Genomic DNA, 18,069 nt, shown 5'->3' with positions numbered 1-18,069 from the left:
TATATCTCTAAAGCACAAATACAAATGGCAATATGGAAATATTTCATGTGATCCCATCAAATCTGTGTGTTTGTGTTTCGTGCATACTGTTGTTATTCTCCATGCTGTAAATGTATTATGTCACTGGAGACTATTGTCAAACCCTGGTTTAAGGCAAGCCACTAATTGTTTGGTACTTATATGTAATGTAGCACTGATACCGTTCTTTAATAATGCCTATCTTACTGTGACATATATATACATGTATATTTAAGTTTCAGTGTGCAAATGACTACCAGAGTCTTTCAGATGCAAAAATTATGGAAGAAAATTCTTGATGATCTTTTACTTAATTACATGTATGTTTTACGAAGTCTTAATGTTGCTCTGCATGGATACTCAGATTACATACAACCTGAGATGATCAAGGGAGAGTTAGATCGATGAGAGATTCTGTTAATGCTTTACTTTTTTCAGGAACCTTTGATAAATGTTTGAAAAGGGTTAATGGTGATTTTTTTTCACATTTGGTGCATTTTAATATTAACTTTAATACCTCAAAATTAATTAAACAATCAACCTCATCCATAAATTTCCCTGTAGCGCACTCTTTAATCTCTAATATCATTACCTTCATTAATACATTTTATAATGAAGCACTCTGTGCTTCTTTATAAAAAAAAGCCAAAGAAAGTTTACAAAATATTATGTGAGCCTATTTTTAGCGTAGTATGTATGTTGCTGATGCATTGATTACATTTTCAAAATGGCTGCATGAAGTGCACTTTGGTTGTGGGGACAGCTGAATTCTGGGTGGACTGTTCATGAATGGACTTGAGGGTATATGCATGCTGTAAAGATACTCTTAAAAAGGGAAATCTTACTTTGTGATTTTACTTGTCTTAACTGTGTGAAACTATGCATGCTCGAAAAAACAACTGCAATTTGTAGCAGAATATATATATATAAAAAATAAAGGTTTTTATTCCAACTTGAAATTTATTGGTGTGTGAGTAGATGTGTTTCTACTTCTTTCAGTGTTATAGGGTATTAATCTACCCAGACAGCCACATTATAAGATCCCAGCTCATCCAATTCAGCTGAACACATACAGAAAGAGGACAGCACAATAAAGTGGTCCTTATTTAGACTGAGCAATACAGAATAGAATCAAATAAATAAAATAAAGAAACACTCACACAAGACACCGTAGCAAAACATTTCAGTGTCCATTATAATAAGAATAAGTCCTTGAAATGAGACTAATAACAGACAAGACAGAATACAGCTTTGGCTTTTGTGTACCGTAAGTAACACACTGGCACATCTCCAGTTATAACATAAACACAAGAGCCTTTCTCAGCTGACTCATTATACTCAGTAAGAGGCCAACTTGGAACAGCACAGCCGTCATGAAAACATAATATTTAGTATTTAGATAGAATCCACTAAAACCCAATGTGTATGAGTAATTTAAGCATTCTACGCCATCTATCTATTGTGACATCCAACCAAATGGAGAAAGTAGAATTCAATTAGATTCCACTTATTAAGTTATTTCCCATCGTAAACAACGCACAGCTTTGCCAGTCTGACTGCAGCTCCTTCCGCTGAATCCACTGTAATCAGATTTACAGCCCGCGTCCTGCCTACAGCGCAGTGACAGCAGCTCTCATTGGCCACCTGTTGCCATGAGGACTGCATACAACACACACACAGATGTAGCATGCTGCTAAAAGCCTGCAAAGCCACACAGCAGTGACAGACAGGGAGGGACACAACAGGCTGGACCGACCAGATGGAGCCGCAGCACCTGACCGCCTGTCGTCTCAATCCTCCTCCGGAACAGCGTTAAATCCAGAGTACGGTGAGGGGCGGCTGTAGCCGCTAAGCTAATACGTTATTTACAATTAGCTCGGTTAGCTAAAATGTGCTCTGCTGCTAGTAGCTATCATGTTAGAAAACCTATCTATAGTGTTAATTTGTCTGTAGAGGTGCCAAACTTCCTGCCAGACAGGACCTGCTAATTATTCAGTGTGACATTAATGAAGCTTCAATTAAGTCATTTACACAATGGCTGCCCCTGCTACTGATTACGCACTCTATGCTTTTATTAACTAGTCACAGCAGCATTCGTTTTGAGGGTACCAAAGGGTTCTGGCTCCTCTCCCAGCAGGCCCTGGGTTAGAGGCGGGGCTCAGTCTGAGCAGGTATCCTTCCTCCTGACCACCCCAGAGCAGCCTCTGTTACCTTGAATTAATAATTTGTGAGGGCTGCAGTTCACGAGCCAGTAGCAGTAAATATCAAAATGTTTCATAATGATGTGCAGCTTTACCGGTGATTTATACACAGTTCCTCTGTGCATCCACATGTTGCATAAAAGTTAATTCAGTCCTTCAAAACAATGAGTGTCCATTATTGTTAAAGGTGCAGAATAACCCCTAGTTTGTCTCTTCATCACCCACTGCGCCTTATATGATCTGATCCTGATATTTGCTCCCTCTCTTTCCCAGATGCAGACAGTGAGTTTCTCCTGATGTACATTTCAGCGTTGTGGCTTTAATCGGAACAGAAGATTTTCCCTGAGCGGAGGGTTTCGGCGCTCACTGTGTCCTCTTTGGTGTCGACGACATGGCTTGGTTTACGCTGCCTGTTGACATCCTGCTGTGCAGGTGTCTTGGCATCTTCATCACAGTGTGGTTGACTCTTCTGTTTGTCTTCATAATTGTGCCAGCCGTACTTGGAGTCTCTTTTGGTATACGAAAGTTTTACATGAGGACACTTCTCAAAATATTTGAGGTGAGCTCCATGTTGTGCCAAACACACAACATTAGTAAATTTGTCCCTCGGCTCCCCCTGCTCAGAGGGACTGTCAGGAGTACAGAGTATCCTGCTGCATCCCTTTCCTAAGGGAGTAAGGCTTTGGGGACACACCCAAGGGAGGAACAAGCTTTTAGCCGTGGGACTACTATTTGACTATTGGAGGCAGCTTTGACGCCCAGGACGTTGTCTGTGAGGCGGTGAATTCCCTGCTCTCATGCTTATCCCCAGTGATCTAGTGTTCAAGTTTAATTCCTCATTTACACCCGGGATGAATAGAGTCACTGTAGAGAAAGTTTTAGGCAGCAGTTGTTCTACAGGACAGCTGTCTCACCCACTGTCACTGAAATAATGGAAAATCATCTATTATTCAGTAATAGAACTAAAAAAAATAGGTCAGGCCTTACTACAGCTTTAGCAATGGGTGAAGCCTTGTAAACCCTCAGTATTGTCTGTCAAATTTACTACATTCAGCAGTTCTCTCCATGGGCTACATGTCTGCTACATATCGATGTTTTACTTGGAGGAGCACAAAATGTCCCCCCTTCAGTTAAAGCCCATGACCCATCAAAAAGGGTGACCTACATAAGAGTTCAGGGTTTGGAGCTGAAATTAGACAACAACAGTGTTTCTGTAATTTGGATGTATTGGTATCACAGCTGCAAGCACGTCTCTCCCAAACCTTGTCTGCAGGGAACATGTAGCCTTATTTCATCAACTTGATCACATCTTTAAATGTAGTGCCAGGACAGTCAGCAATACTACTGCACATTATTCCTTCTTAATGCTGCATGTTACACATTATTTTTTTTGTCTTTATGCTTTTTTTTTTTTTTTTTTTTTTTTTATTAGTGGGCAACTTTGCGGATGGAGCTGGGAGCAAAGGAAAAGAATCAGGAGCTTTATAAACCAAACACCAATGGTAAATTACTCATATTTCAGTATTTGTGAGTCATAAATGCATCTGTGTGACTTCTACTTCTTGCTCTATTTCTCTCTGAAGGTATCATAGCCAAAGAACCACCGTCATCGTTGCAGCAGGAGATCCAGGAGCTCCGGGGTTCCAGCAGCTGTCTGCGCTCAGAGCCAGAGTTTGAGATGGCTGACATCTTCTACTTCTGCCGCAGAGGTGTGGAGAGCATTGTGGATGATGAGGTGACTAAGCGCTTCTCAGCCCAGGAACTGGAGAGCTGGAACTTGCTGACTCGAAGCAACTACAACTTCCGCCACATTAGTGTGAGGCTTACTGTCCTGTGGGGGCTGGGAGTTCTGATCCGCTATGGCGTCCTGCTGCCTTTCAGGTCAGAGCAGCACTGAGGCAGGTTGAATAGTAGAAGCATTTGTGTCATTATAGAAGCTGTGAATGGGTGAGGAAGTGGTTCAGACTTCTGTTAACTATTTTTTTCTGTTGACTGCAGGGTTACTCTGGCAGTCACTAGCATTAGTCTGCTCGTAGTCCTGTCCACCATACTGGGATTTTTACCCAGTGGAGAGTGAGTTTCCACTCATTTTGACATAATGAACACATTAGACATGCATGTAATGTCTCTTGAACTGCAGAAGGAAACTGAAGTTTTTTGTTGTCAGGTTGAGGTCCTGCCTGAGTGAGAATGTTCAACTGATGTGTTACCGCATCTGTGTTAGAGCTCTGACAGCAATCATCACCTATCACAACAGGTACGAGTATTTAATATTCAGCAACATCCTGAGAAATAGAACACAAATAATCACAAGTGTAAAATTCACAAGTATGGTGGCATCATGTTGTGTGACGGGAAAGAAAAATAACACTAGAAATTTCAGTTTAACTGCAGGTTTTTAACCCTCTGAATGTCTATGTATTGTTTGATTACAGTGAGAACAAACCTAAGAATGGTGGCATCTGTGTGGCCAATCACACAACACCCATTGATGTCATAATCCTGGCCAATGATGGCTGCTACTCCATGGTAGAACATTTTCTCTCTGTGCTCCTTTTTTTTCAGAATAATGAATGAATGTGACTCTCATGCTTTTATTAAAAATGAGTAGAGATGCTGTAGCTTGTTTAGAGCTGAACCTGTCTTTCAGGTTGGCCAGGTGCACGGAGGGTTGATGGGAATGGTCCAAAGAGCCATGGTCAAATCCTCTGCTCACATCTGGTTTGAAAGATCAGAAGTCAAAGACAGACACCTAGTGGCCAAACGGTAACATTGCATCTTTGTGTTCTCAGACCTATGAGTCAATAAACCTAAATGAAACCTGTTTGATTGTGTAGCTGTATTGGGTAGGATAGGGCATTGCAAAGTCTGAGACCTGCAGCCTCCCATCAGACAAAGCTTTAAAGACAAAGACAAAGAAATAAGCAAACAGTGTCCACATTTCTGCACTCCTTCCTGATTTCGTCAAATTGTTCTGGTTTGTCAATTCAGGCTCAGCGATCATGTCGCTGATAAAACCAAACAGCCCATCCTCATCTTCCCTGAAGGTGTGTATCACAATGCCATCAGATGGTTTATGATCTAACATGAGTTAGGATCCTCACACTGTGTTATCTACAGGTACGTGCATCAACAACACCTCTGTGATGATGTTCAAGAAGGGCAGCTTTGAGATCGGCTGCACCGTCTATCCAGTTGCTATTAAGGTAGTAGCTTCTTTCTGTTTCATCTCCCCCCTCATGTTGCTTTTACCTACAGCTGATAGCTTCTTGTCTTCATGTGACAGTATGATCCTCGCTTTGGGGATGCTTTCTGGAACAGCAGTAAATTTGGCATGGTGAGTTATCTACTGAGGATGATGAGCAGCTGGGCTATCGTCTGCAGCGTTTGGTATCTGCCACCTATGAACAGAGAGGTGAAAACATACAGTGCAACACCTATCGTTTAATCCATCTATAGGATTACTGCCCTGCTTAACATATTTTTTTGTTGTATTCGGTTAGGAAGGGGAGGATGCAGTGCAGTTTGCCAATAGAGTGAAAGCAGCCATAGCTGCACAAGGAGGATTGGTGGACCTCATTTGGTGAGTCACTGCTGTATTTTAAATGTCACATTGTAAACCTGTATGTGTTACTGGCTGTTAATGGGTAGAGGTTAACAATGGTGTAACATAGAGATGCTGATTCACCACACATGTTGTGACACCACTGAGCTGAATCATAGAAGCAGTCCTAAGAAGAACACAGTCACCATTTTCCTCACTTACTTGTGCTTTCTCAGGGATGGAGGCCTGAAACGAGCAAAAGTGAAAGATGCTTTTAAAGAGGAGCAGCAGAAGCTTTACAGCAAAGTTCTTGTAGGCAACAACAAGGACAAGAGTGATCCCAAATGTCCAGAGGATCAAAAAGCAGCAGAGGATAAAAGCAGCAAAGATGCTGCAAAGGGACAATGAGGCAACGGGGAAGGTATGTGTATCAGCTCACATATGATGAATGTAAACTACTACAAATGCAGGGATGTATTTATTATTATTGAGTACCAAAAGAAATATACATTTTTCATTATATATATATATATATATATATATATATATATATATATATATATATATATATATATATATATATATATATATATAAAAAATATATATAAAAAAAATATAATATATATAAAATGTGTTGTATGTCGTAAAATTAAAAGAATGTTTACAGTTCAAACAGAAGAAATAAATAATGTGTAGAATATACATGTTTTGTCTTCAAGCTGTGCTGCTTCATTTTTATTGCTGATTAAAATATTCTCTGAAAAATGCTGTCCATTTTTATCAAGAGTACAGTCGTTCAGTCATTAGTGTATTGTACTACAGTTGTTACACTCTGCAGTGCCAACGCTTGTGCGTCACCTTACTAAGAGGCTCAAGCTTCTATAAGTGTCTGTGGCTTTAATCTGTACTGGACTTTGTAAAGCAGTGAAAGTGAGACCACACATTTTGACAACTAGTGCAGTTTATAGCTTTGATAGTAACTGTTTTATCTCATTTTTAATGATGCAAACCAATCAAAAAAGAAACAACATTTTTTTATTTCCTTCTTCAAGCAGCAGGAGTCACTGTTCAGACGTGAATCAGCCTGTGAACAGAGGGATGATTTATCAGCAGGCATATCATTTTCTATACAGGCGGCAAGTTAGATTGCATTAACATATAACCGTCAAAAATAAATTCATTCTTTATATAACTATTGTTATTCAGGCTCATGAGGATTACTTTGGACATATGTGAACCCAAATGCTGGGATTCTGTCCTGGAAAGATAACCAGTCCCTTAATCCAAGGTCTTTGCAGGTTGCATGAAGACATGCAGCCGCTGGTGCTGCAGCCTCATTACCATTCAGAGCTACATGAAACTGAATCCAGCCAAATGGGACCTATCAGGTGTACCTCGACAGGTATCCTGTCCTCTCCAAATGTGACTTATTATAACAGTGGCGTGTGCTTTAGACAGTTTGTCTCAAAACTACATTTTTTTAGGTTTTTTTCTCCCTTTAATGTAGCAGGTGCAAAAGGAACCAGGAAGTTCAGGTAATATGGGAGGATGCAGATGCATTATGTCAGATCAGGTGTGGTCTGTTGGCTCTGATTCCTGCGGTGTGGGTGAACTCACCAAAACCTATCAAGTTCCTTAGAGAAGTCATGCAACCTGTTCATCTGGGGGAGTGCCTTGTCTAAACCAAGGCCCCCTCTCGGTGTAGCCACGCCTAATCAGCTGGTTCCTGAAGTTTAGCAGAGCTCATGAGAAAACTTTCTCTCGCTCCTGCTCGTTTCTCACAGTGAACCGATGATAAACACTGCCGCGTCGGATCTGGGGGATTTCATTCTTAAACGGTGTTGATACAGCAACAAGTGGCGTCAGTATGTCCTTGGCGGATCAGCAATGGTGTCCTACAAGCGTCCAGGTAACGGTACTCCAAGCCAGAGGCCTGAGGATAAAGGGAAAAAGCGGCACCAACGATGCGTACGCGGTCATGCAGATGGGGAAGGAGAAGTATCAGACTTCAGTGGTGGAGAAAAGTGTGGCTCCGGTGTGGAAGGAGGAGGCCTCCTTCGACCTGCCGCCGCTGCATCAAGGTGGCACGGAGCGCAGCACGCTGCACGTCCACGTCCTGCACAGGGCCCTGGTGGGCCCAGACAAGCTGCTGGGGCAGGCGGTCATCAACCTGCTGCAACTCAGTGAGGACAAAAGCCGCGACAAGACAGAGTAAGTTCATGTAGTAAGAGGTTACTGTTTTAATCATTGAAACAAACGGAAGATTTACGCAGAACTTTTACGCAAAGAGGCAACCACTAAGCATCTAATCATCTTTGACAACTGAAGCTACCTAATAAACTGAGTGGGCTGGGAGTATATCTATAGTACCTTAGTTTAACCCTAATATTGACAATGCAGCTAGTAAAACATTAATTTGGTGATAATCTGGATTATCATCAAGACTTCTCCCAAGGTATAGACCACAAGGTACCAGAACCAGTTCCGCCTACAGCCTTATGAAAGCTACAAAAACCACCTCCAATGAGTCTGTACATTTTGTGTTGCAATACAATATGTCAGAAGTCAATGAAGTAAATAAATCATCAACAAATTCCCCCAAAGTGGTTTAAAATGCATCATGCTGAGTTTGAAGCTCTCCCTCTGACCTCTCTAAAGACAAGAGCCAAAGAATTTATGAAAATAAAGTAGTGTTGTGCTTTTTAATTGCATGAAAATGTGGAAATTCTAAGAGCATATTGAGTAACTAGTTCTCCTTTGTGCCACAGTGGGAACAGCTCCTGGTAGCTGCTTGTCAATCATTGTCTTACAAGACAAAACTCAATCCCTTTTAATTCCACTGGTTCTGGGATAATGCTGTAATCTAAACATTATGCAGCAGCATTTGTGTTTAATTCACTTTTCCTTCAAATGTCTTTGTAAAGCCTCTTTATGGAATGAGTATGATTTCGGGCTGTGATATTTTAACCTCTTATTGTATTGTAGTGATGTGAGATATTAGAGCGCTCACACTCATTGGCATGCATCACTGCACAGGCTTACTCTGCTGGGTTTGACTTATGAATGTTGCCTAGTCGTTCCAGTGCAGCTTAGGGGATTTGTTCCCTCGGCAGCAGCCTTCAAGGATGCCAAGCGGCATTACAAACTCAGACAAACGAACTGAGCCAGAAGATTCACCTTCATTGACTGAAGACAAAAAAAAAATCCTTGAATTGGAAATACACCGAACTTCACTCTGATCAATAATGCTAGTTTTGTATGGAGATAAAAAAAACACCACAACTCCAAATTCTTATTAAACTCCATGAGCAACCTTCACACCAGTCTGTAGCAATCAGGCTTTACAGGTCTGTACCTCTTTAACCATGAAATGTTCTTTTCATGGGGTCAAAGAACAGGTTAAATGTTTTAATTTTTTTCAAGACAAATCCATCTATTACGGTTCTTGTGCTAAGCTGCTCCTGAGTGTTTTAGTCATCCAATGTGTGACTAGTATTATTCAAAACCAGACTGCAACGCCAGCCTGTTTATCTAAACACACACTTCCTTGTTCTGTCACCTTCTCCAGGGCCACTTGCTGTTGATTGGGTTTCTGTAGATGGGATGTGGTGATTCATTACTATTAATATTACATACCTTGTTAATCAGTACACATTTGCTGTGTGTTTGTGAAAGCTGGATAATATCTGATGAAGGAGGAGGAGGTTTGTGTTTCCATCCACTTGCTGTACAGAATTCTCTGCAAATCTTGTTGCATCTCTGCCTTCACATTCCTGACTGTTTTTATCACAGAAAAACAAACAGTGTAGCAACAGCGGCAGCCGTGCAAGGTCAGTTTATCCTTAGTAAAGACCACTGTGGCTGTACTGCACACTGGCACACAAACAAGTGTTACACGTGCCACAGAGTGTGAGTACAACAACTCTACTGTTAAAGGTACAAGGTGCTCAGAAATTTTGCAGAAAAATAACAAGGAAGCTTACTCGATTACTGACTGGAACAGAATTACATTAGCACTACCTTCAGTTCATTGAGACATGACAGTATGACAGCCTTTACCTCCCCTTTCTGTAGGGAGAAGAGCTAGATAATCATGTCAGGCATCACTGTCATTCCCTCCACTGGTCTATATTTATGTTTACTTAGCACCTTATATCTCCATATTTGTATCCATGTATCATATATTGTGCCCATACTGCGTACTGTACTCTTATTTGGATTATAGTGGCACTTATACTCTTATACTCTGTACTTAACTGCATTTAATGTAACTTGATACCTCTGGCACAATAATTTCCTTTGGGATTAATAAAGTTTTATCTTTACACTTACAGGGCGATGTCATAATGTCCTTTTTCTTGCATCTAATCAACACTATCACTGGGAATTTAATAACTGTGCCAAGTAAGATGGCTGATTCTAGTCTTGGGAAAGGGAGTTTCACCCTGGCTCCTTTGCTTTATTTGGACAGTGCTATTAGCTGTTTTACTCACTCAGCTCTTCTCCCCCTCACAGCTGCGTTCTGTGATAAGAAAAGGCTTCATCCACACAGGGTATTGTCTTATCAGTGGCCCAGGCTTCACAAGGAAGGATGTGTGAAAAAAGTAGAATACATTGACAAAATGTTGAGTCATGCATTATATGCTGGTTCTGGGTTTTCTAGTCAAGCAGCAAATATCTTCCTATTCAGGGAAGTGTGAGATTGAATTAAACAAGCTACGGTAATTCTACCTCCTGACATTAGGACTCCAACCAGCTAACACCCAAATGCTTTTGCAACTTCCTTTCTGATGCTTCTTCTTCTCTTTTTTGCATGTTCCTGCAGAATATTGTTTTGTGCCCTTTGTTTGCATTAGTGGTTGATTATGCTATGCTGTACTAGGTTTATTTTTACTTTTTGCTATAAATATTGTTTTATAATGGTAGAATATGGAAGCACAGTAGACCATGGGTCCTAAAAGTGCAGCTAAAACTGGCTTAAACCTGCTGGCAACTGCAAAATAGAAGTCAGATTGCACTGCAGTGACGAGAATTCACTACTGACGAGATTCATTACCATCACAGTGAGCTGGAATGAAGTATTATTTTTCATAATCTTGTACCACCTATAACTTTGTCACTGTGTAGAGGAATGGGAACATAAGAGAGCGACAGAACATTGTCTACATTTGCATGATAGATAGACGTATTATCTATCTAGCAGTGCTTTTGTGAAAGATATTCATCAGGCAAATCCTGAAGAAGCCACACAGTGGAACATTTATGATGTCACATCCCATTATTCATCAGCAAGTAGGGGGCAGGGGAGATGTGATGGCTCTCATCTATTTCACAAATTCCAGGAAAAGGCGTTTCCCTCCTGAATTTGTTTGTGCAACACATCTAAAGCATTCCTGAGGGAGGAGAAATGAGGAGGAGGAGGGTACATCTCAGCGGCATATCTGAGGAGAGTAATTCTTTCATTATATATCAATAGCATCTCATTGTTCTGTAAATAAATACTGTTAATGACAAATACACACATTACATTTATTTAGAAAGTCAACTTTAAAGTCTACAAGGCAAATTCTGTTCTTTACACACCCACAGACACATGCCCCCACATGGCCCCTTCCTCTTTTCCTCATTTCCTCTGGAATCCAGATTTCAGTTGGAGTTGTTTCCGTCTTGGTGAGCTGGCCTCTGATTTCTGCCCGACAGGCACTTTTTATGCTGACTGATCCTTTTTTGTTGTTCTGGTGAAGTGACTCTGCTCATTCTAAGACTCTGCTGTCAGTACTGCACCAGGACGCAGGTGCAGAAGCAGCTCAAAGATGACCAAGTCTTCGCTCGGGAGTCCTCTTACTGCTTGTCTACAATTTCAATAGACAAGAGTGTTCATGTTCCTCTCTTTGACTCTTATGGTATGCCACTGAAATGTGGTTTAGCCATAAAAGAAAAATGAAAAAATAAGATGTGACCCTGCTGGGCTGCATACTAGCATTCAGACATTCTCTCTAACACCTACATGCAGTATGTGTAGAGGTAAAGAAAAGGGTAATAGCAGCTTGTATGCCTGAGAGGGATGGAAAGCCTGCACAGCAGAGGCATAAAACACTTTCTTTTTAAATTAAGGTTTGATCATGTGAGACATGAGGAGAAGAGAAAAAGGAAAACATTTATAAAGGCTGAGAGTGTGCACAGTACAAGCATTCATAACTTATCCACTGTAGAAGCAGCTACAGTACAGACATGTACTTTATGGTCAGTTTGCTGGTTGTGTTTGGATTATTACAGTTTTTTCCAAAAATATTCACTGACTTGCTGAGTCACTTTTTATTCTTGCTCTGGAAAGGATCATAGTTTCCAAAGAAAGCAACTCAGACTAACATCCAAACATACTGTACAGGAAACTCAGTATTAGTGACTCTAATTTGATTAAACCAGTAAATCACATTATGGCAAATATTAGTCTGTACCACACACAGCCAGTTGTGTCTTTGATTATTTAAATCTAATCTTCCATATTTAAGGCAATAACAATTGGTTTGTTGTTTTCTGGAAAACATTAACTCATTGTTCACTTTCATGTCTAATAAAGCACCTCTCTTTGACAGATGGTTTAAGTTGCTGGATAAGACTGGAAAGGCAGACAAAGACAGAGGAGAGGTGCTTCTGGACATCCAGTTCATGAGGAACAACATGACTGCCAGCATGTGTGATCTCTCTGCTGCTGGAAAATCCCGGTCTCGCCTGGGCAAGTTTAAGGACAAGGTTCGTGGAAAGAAAAAGGAGACAGACTCTGCATCCAACATGATGCCATCCCTCACTCAGGTCCTGACAGACAGTGAGGACGAAGCAAATGGAGACGGTGAGGTGGCAGTGAGCAAGGAGGGGAAAAACAAGAAACATAAAATGAAGTCATTTTTTTCTCCAAAGTCCAACCTGCAGAGAAACATGTCTCAGTCTATGTCAGTTCTTCCTGCGAAGAACTCGTCGCTAAGCAGCAGCCAATCATCTGGTCTGAATGTGGATTCCTCTGAGGGTCAGGAAGTTACCTCATCACCATTATTTCTGTTCTGTATCATTACATGCAGCCTGATTTTCTATTTTCCTCCGCAGGTAAAAAGAAGTTCAAGTTCATGATACATAAACGCTCAGGCAGCTCAGACAGCAAGGATTCTGGCCAGAAACAGGTGCCTGTGGAACAAAGTAACCTGTGCATAAATGGCAGTCATGTATACTGTGAAGAGCCGCAGCCTCGAGCCTCACGTATTGGCTCAAACTTCAGTCTGGCCAGTTCAGGGCATGGGTCTATGGAAGATGTCCCTGAAAACTCCCCTCCATCTGTTGATTCACTGAGAGCAGGGACACAATATTCAGCCTGGACAGAGGAAGAGGAGGACATAGCTGAAGAAGATGATGAAAACGAATCCAGAAGAATGGAAGATGAAAGGATGGAAGAGGAGAGGAGGAGAAAAGAAGAAAAAGAGCTTGAGAAGCAGGCTGAAGAGGAGCGGAGACAAGTGGAAGAAGAAGAACGAAGGGCCAAAGAGGAGAGAGTTAAAAGGGAGGAAGAAGATAGACTGAAACAAGAGGAAGAGATAAGGAGACAGGAAGAGGAGGAGAGGATGAGGAGAGAGAAAGAGAAAAAGAGGCAGGTAGAGGAGGAGAGGAGGAGGAGAGAGGAAGCGAGAAGGAGACAGGAGGAGGAGGATAGAATAAAGAGAGAGGAAGAGAAAAGGAGGCAGGAAGAGGAGGATAGAATGAGGAGAGAGGAAGAGAAAAAGAGGCAGGTAGAGGAGGAGAGGAGGAGAGAAGAAGAGAGAAGGAGACAGGAAGAGGAGGATAGAATGAGGAGAGAGGAAGAAATAAGGAGACAGGAAGAGGAGGAGAAGATAAGGATAGAGGAAGAAAAAAGGAGACAGGAAAAGGAGCATAGAATGAAGAGGGAGGAAGAGAAAAATAGACAGGTAGAGGAGGAGAGGATGAGGATAGAGGAAGAGAGAAGGAGACAGGAAGAGGAAGAGAGGAGGAGACAGGGAGAAGAGAGGATGAGGAGAGAGGAAGAAAAGAGGAGAGAGGAAGAGGAGCAGAGGATGAGAAAAGAGGAAGATAGAAAGAGACAAGAAGAAGAAGAAGCAGAGAGGGTTAGAAGAGCAGAAGAAGAGGAAGAGAAGAGAAAGGAAAAGCAGAGGAGACAAGAAGAAGAGAGGGCATTAGAAGCACTTCGAGTAGCAGAGGTAAAGAGGAGAACGGAGGAAGAGGATAGAAGGAGGAGGGAGGAAGAAGAGGAGGAGATATTGAGAAGGCAAGAAGAAGAGCATGAGAAAAAGCGGAAACAAGAACAAGAAAAAAGAAAGAGGGAGGAAGAGGAGGAACATGAAAGACTAATGGAGGAAGAGAGGAAAAGGACTGAGGCAGAGGAGAAACACAGAAGGGAGGAGGAAGAAGAGAAGATAAGGGTGGCAGAAGAACGCAGGAGGAAAGAAGAGGAAGAAGAAAGGGTTAGAAGACAAGAAGAGCTTAGAGAAAAAAGACGACTTGAGGAAGAGGAAAGGATTAGAAAGCAGGAAGAACAGAGACGACATGAGGAAGAGGAAAGAATTAGGAAGGAAAAGCAGGAAAGGATGGAGGAGGAGAGGAGGAGACAAGAGGAGGAAGAAGAGAAGGCAAGAAAGGAAACAGAGGAGATGGAAAGATTAGCAGAGACAAGGAGACAAGAAGAACAAGAAAAGAAGAGGATTGAGGAAGAGGAGAAGGTTCGCAGGGAGGAAGAGGAGAAGATCAAGAGAGAGGAGAGAGCTGAGAAGGAAAGAAAAGAAGAGAAAGCAAAGAGGCTGGAGAAGGAGATGTTAAAAAGAGAGGCAGAAGAACAGGAGAAGAGAGAAAACAAAATGAGGGCTGCAGGGAGTAAACCCACCATCAGCTATCCTGCAGAAGTCATTTCCACTAATCCATTTGATGAAAATTGTCCCTGTAATCCCTCTGAGTCACCTCCTGGACCCCTCAGCAGCAGCGCAGGCACAGGGGCTCAGCTAAGGTTAGTTCAACTCTGTTCAGGCTCTAAACACTGTGATTACATCTCCCACATATATTTAACATGAAGACTCACAACTCTTCACCATGTTTTATTCCCCAAAACGATCCAATGTGTGTCTTTAATTCAAAGGTTGTTTCCATTTTGTTAGTATTACAACCCACCTTTACAAGATTACTTTGATGGTGTTGGAAGTCACAGATCATTAGGTCATTAGGCTTTATGAATCCTTCCAGTTGTTGTCATTGTCAAAGTATTTAAAAATAACATTTGACGGCCATGCATATAATGAGTTTCCTGGGGAAACAGGAAAAATGCAGGAAATGGAAATAATGGTATATCCTTGATGTTAAAAGTGTTGGACTCACTGTGCTAACAATAGACGGATAAAGACTGCGCGGTGACGGCATTGTGTGTTAGAGCAGCACAGACAGCATCAGGAACAGAACAGCACAGAGAGTAGTGACGGTCAATTTGAATGCTTGATGAGAACGTGATAAAGAGTGGCTGATTTACATAAAGTACAAAAAGTGTTATCTTTATGCAGTCAGCAACGACTCAGCAGCAACAGTCCTTCACTTCTAAGTGCAACCTGAATCCGACACCAGCAAGACAACCGCATAGATTTTATGAGAGAGCTGTCTGAGCTGGAAGTTTGGGCACATTGCAGTCTAACCTGACTTGTCACATAAAGAGGAAGAAAGAAACTGGATATAAAGACTTTCTTTTATTATGTTAATATACAGTATGTGCATTATTTAAACTTGACTCAACACTGAGTGAGTTTTTTTTTATTTGAATGTCTTCAGTGCTTTACATAATCATCTAATGCCATTATTTTCACTACCCTGTGCCAAAAACTGATCAGTCTCTGTCTCTTTTTCCAGGTGTCAGTCTGGTGTGTCATCAGTAGGAAGCAGGACTGTTTCCATAGATGAAAAGGATCTGATTGGTTCCCAGCGGGAGAAGCGACCAGCTCCCCAGCCTCCAGGAAGAAATCAAACCAAGACAGTGAGTCAGAAGGAGCAGGACCTGTCTATGCAGCAAACGCACATTAACAAGCAGAATAAAGATGCCAAAACTGTCAGTGTTCATCCTCAGCGCTCGGTGCAAATGATCGCACCACTGAGCAGGTCTCCTGCAGATACCACCAAAGCAACCACAGCCAAACACAGCAAACGTCCTGCACCGTCCAGACCTCATCCTGCAGAACAGCAGACATCATCTGAACCAAAAACACGTGCGTCTTCCGACAGAGATGATTACAGCTATAATCCATTTGAGGATGATGAAGATGAGCTCCCAGATGATGCATCAACATCTTGCACTACTGGTCCAATACAGTGGCCCCTGGCTGCGTCTGCTAGTGAAGACAGTGCCTCTCAAACAAAAATCAAATCTTCCAAGACGGCCCATGCGCCGCTACCTCCCGCTGTTAAGAATGACGCCTCAATGAGCACTTCAATTGCTGAAGCAGGCTCTGTTTCAGATGATGTAAATATAGCTGATAAACCTGTGCATGTCCAGGAAAGTGCACTCAAAGAATCCCAGCAGAACATCATGGAGACACGTGTGAAGAAGGAGGCACCTCCTGTAGCTTCACGCAGGTGAGAAAGTTCAGGAAACCATAACGATGTTTGTGTCATGTATCCACCACATCAAGCTGCCACATGTGTAAGGTGATGTTGGTACATTTCTGATGTCTTTTATTATTTATCCTCATTCATGTTTCATCATATGTGAGTTGCATGTTAATACACATGTTCTTCTAAAACGGTCCAAACTGTATTTTTACTTATTGCAGGCTTCAACCTGTGAAGCCCCTTAATCCTCTGGAACAGCAGTCTGTGTCAGGAGACCTCAGTGGAGCTCTGGACAAAACAAAGGTATCTCTATATTTTTTCTTTTTAAGATTTGGACCAATAACATTTCTACATGTTGTCAAATATTTGCATGCTTAATTTTACAGTAAACACTGCATTGTTCCCTCTTACAGGTTAATGATACTGGAGTGAAGGGGCCATACTCCCAGCTTACTCGAGAGGAACTGATCTCTTTAGTGCTGAAACAGGAGAAGCAGCTGTCAGAAAGGGATAAGAAGATATCCGAGCTGGAGCAATATATTGACAACTTACTTGTGCGGGTTATAGAAGAGCAGCCAAGTATCCTCATGTCCATGAACTCCTTGAAGAAAGCTGCCTAGGTGGATTTACAGTTGACCTTCATTGTATACCCTGTCCAGCTCCTCATTAGAGACAGTACGAAGGATTACATTTGCAATGTGTCTTAGATAATACATCAAGCAACTTTTAAGAGAGTATATTGTATGTATATAAAACAAAGATTTACTCCAGACGTAACCTTGATGAGTGTCTGAAGCAGTTCAACATACTTTTCATTGCAAAGAAAACGCGTTTTTCACTATGAAGAGCCTTATTTTACTGTTGTGCTGTGCACTAGTTTTGTGTGTCTTTCTGTTGTCTTGATTGTTGAATGTTTACATAAGTCTGCTAGCCCCCAAAAAGCACTTTGATTATTTCACATGATGTACACTGAATGATTGTACTGTACAGAGGTCACTGCTTTAACTTCTTTAATAAAAATTTGCACCAAATAATAAAAGCTTTTAAGTCTTGGCTCTTGACTAAAAGGTTTAAATTGTTTCAGTGCCTCTCTTCTCATCTCTGTTAGGATCAGTGGTGTCAAAAGTATTCACATTCATTACTTAAGTAGAAGTAGAAGTAACGTGTATGGGGGTGGGGGGGCATTAAGGATAAAAGCTTAGGCTGTGCCATAGGGCCTATTCTGCACTAACACCTCATAGAAAAAAGAAAAATGTGTTGTTGTTTTTTGTTTTATCGACTTCCTCAATCCTCTAAAGTCGCCAGAAGGGAAGAAGGATGACGCGCAGTGATGTGTGGTTAAAAAAAGACGCTGAGTCCGTCTTCATCTTGATGACGTTTCATATAGATGAACATAAAATGAAGCGCTGCATTGCGGAAATGAAAACCTGTAAACCAAAAGAATGAGACCGGGGGATGAAACGTGCAAAGGTGTATGTATGCCCTCCTCACCCCGTGCAGGTGAACGAGTGCCCGTTTTATAAATTCTAGTCACCTAGCCACCAACACCCACGTGACGCAAATATTCCCATCACCATGACAACCAGACTAACAAAACGACTCACTAGGAGTAACGAGTCTATTTTTAAAATGTAAGGAGTAGAAAGTACAGATAATTGCGTGAAAAATTAAGGAGTAGAAGTAAAAATTCGGCTGAAAAATAAT

At 41.5% G+C, this 18,069-nt stretch overlaps 2 protein-coding genes across 2 annotated transcripts; both read left to right on the top strand.

Moving 5' to 3' along the window:
- Positions 1-1,683: 1,683 nt before the first annotated feature.
- Positions 1,684-6,178, top strand: LOC114443727 (glycerol-3-phosphate acyltransferase 4-like). The gene is made up of 13 exons (XM_028418020.1): positions 1,684-1,841; positions 2,493-2,778; positions 3,652-3,721; positions 3,803-4,100; positions 4,218-4,292; positions 4,387-4,476; positions 4,655-4,748; positions 4,870-4,985; positions 5,211-5,266; positions 5,340-5,425; positions 5,506-5,634; positions 5,723-5,802; positions 6,000-6,178. The coding sequence occupies exons 2-13, from the start codon at positions 2,611-2,613 to the stop codon at positions 6,169-6,171; spliced, it is 1,434 nt and encodes a 477-aa protein (XP_028273821.1). The 5' UTR covers positions 1,684-1,841; positions 2,493-2,610; the 3' UTR covers positions 6,172-6,178.
- A 1,232-nt stretch (positions 6,179-7,410) lies between these two features.
- Positions 7,411-17,404, top strand: LOC114443976 (trichohyalin-like). The gene is made up of 6 exons (XM_028418369.1): positions 7,411-7,974; positions 12,360-12,787; positions 12,865-14,785; positions 15,670-16,389; positions 16,587-16,668; positions 16,779-17,404. Exons 1-6 carry the CDS (start codon positions 7,631-7,633, stop codon positions 16,983-16,985), a joined length of 3,702 nt encoding a protein of 1,233 aa, XP_028274170.1. The 5' UTR covers positions 7,411-7,630; the 3' UTR covers positions 16,986-17,404.
- Positions 17,405-18,069: the final 665 nt, after the last annotated feature.

The sequence above is a fragment of the Parambassis ranga genome, chromosome 12 (genome assembly GCF_900634625.1).
Source record: "Parambassis ranga chromosome 12, fParRan2.1, whole genome shotgun sequence".
Lineage (NCBI taxonomy): Eukaryota > Metazoa > Chordata > Actinopteri > Ambassidae > Parambassis > Parambassis ranga.
The sequence above is the reverse complement of the archived record's forward strand: the minus strand, read 5'-3'. Positions and strand labels throughout refer to the sequence as shown.

Excerpts from the sequence above, each read along its gene's own strand:
- LOC114443976 (XM_028418369.1), top strand. The coding sequence starts at position 7,631 with ATGTCCTTGGCGGATCAGCAATGGTGTCCTACAAGCGTCCAGGTAACG. Across the intron at positions 12,788-12,864 it reads GAATGTGGATTCCTCTGAGG|GTAAAAAGAAGTTCAAGTTC; the intron begins GTCAGGAAGTTA and ends TTTCCTCCGCAG. Across the intron at positions 16,669-16,778 it reads GAGCTCTGGACAAAACAAAG|GTTAATGATACTGGAGTGAA; the intron begins GTATCTCTATAT and ends TCCCTCTTACAG.
- LOC114443727 (XM_028418020.1), top strand. The coding sequence starts at position 2,611 with ATGGCTTGGTTTACGCTGCCTGTTGACATCCTGCTGTGCAGGTGTCTT. Across the intron at positions 3,722-3,802 it reads TTATAAACCAAACACCAATG|GTATCATAGCCAAAGAACCA; the intron begins GTAAATTACTCA and ends TTCTCTCTGAAG. Across the intron at positions 4,749-4,869 it reads ATGATGGCTGCTACTCCATG|GTTGGCCAGGTGCACGGAGG; the intron begins GTAGAACATTTT and ends CCTGTCTTTCAG.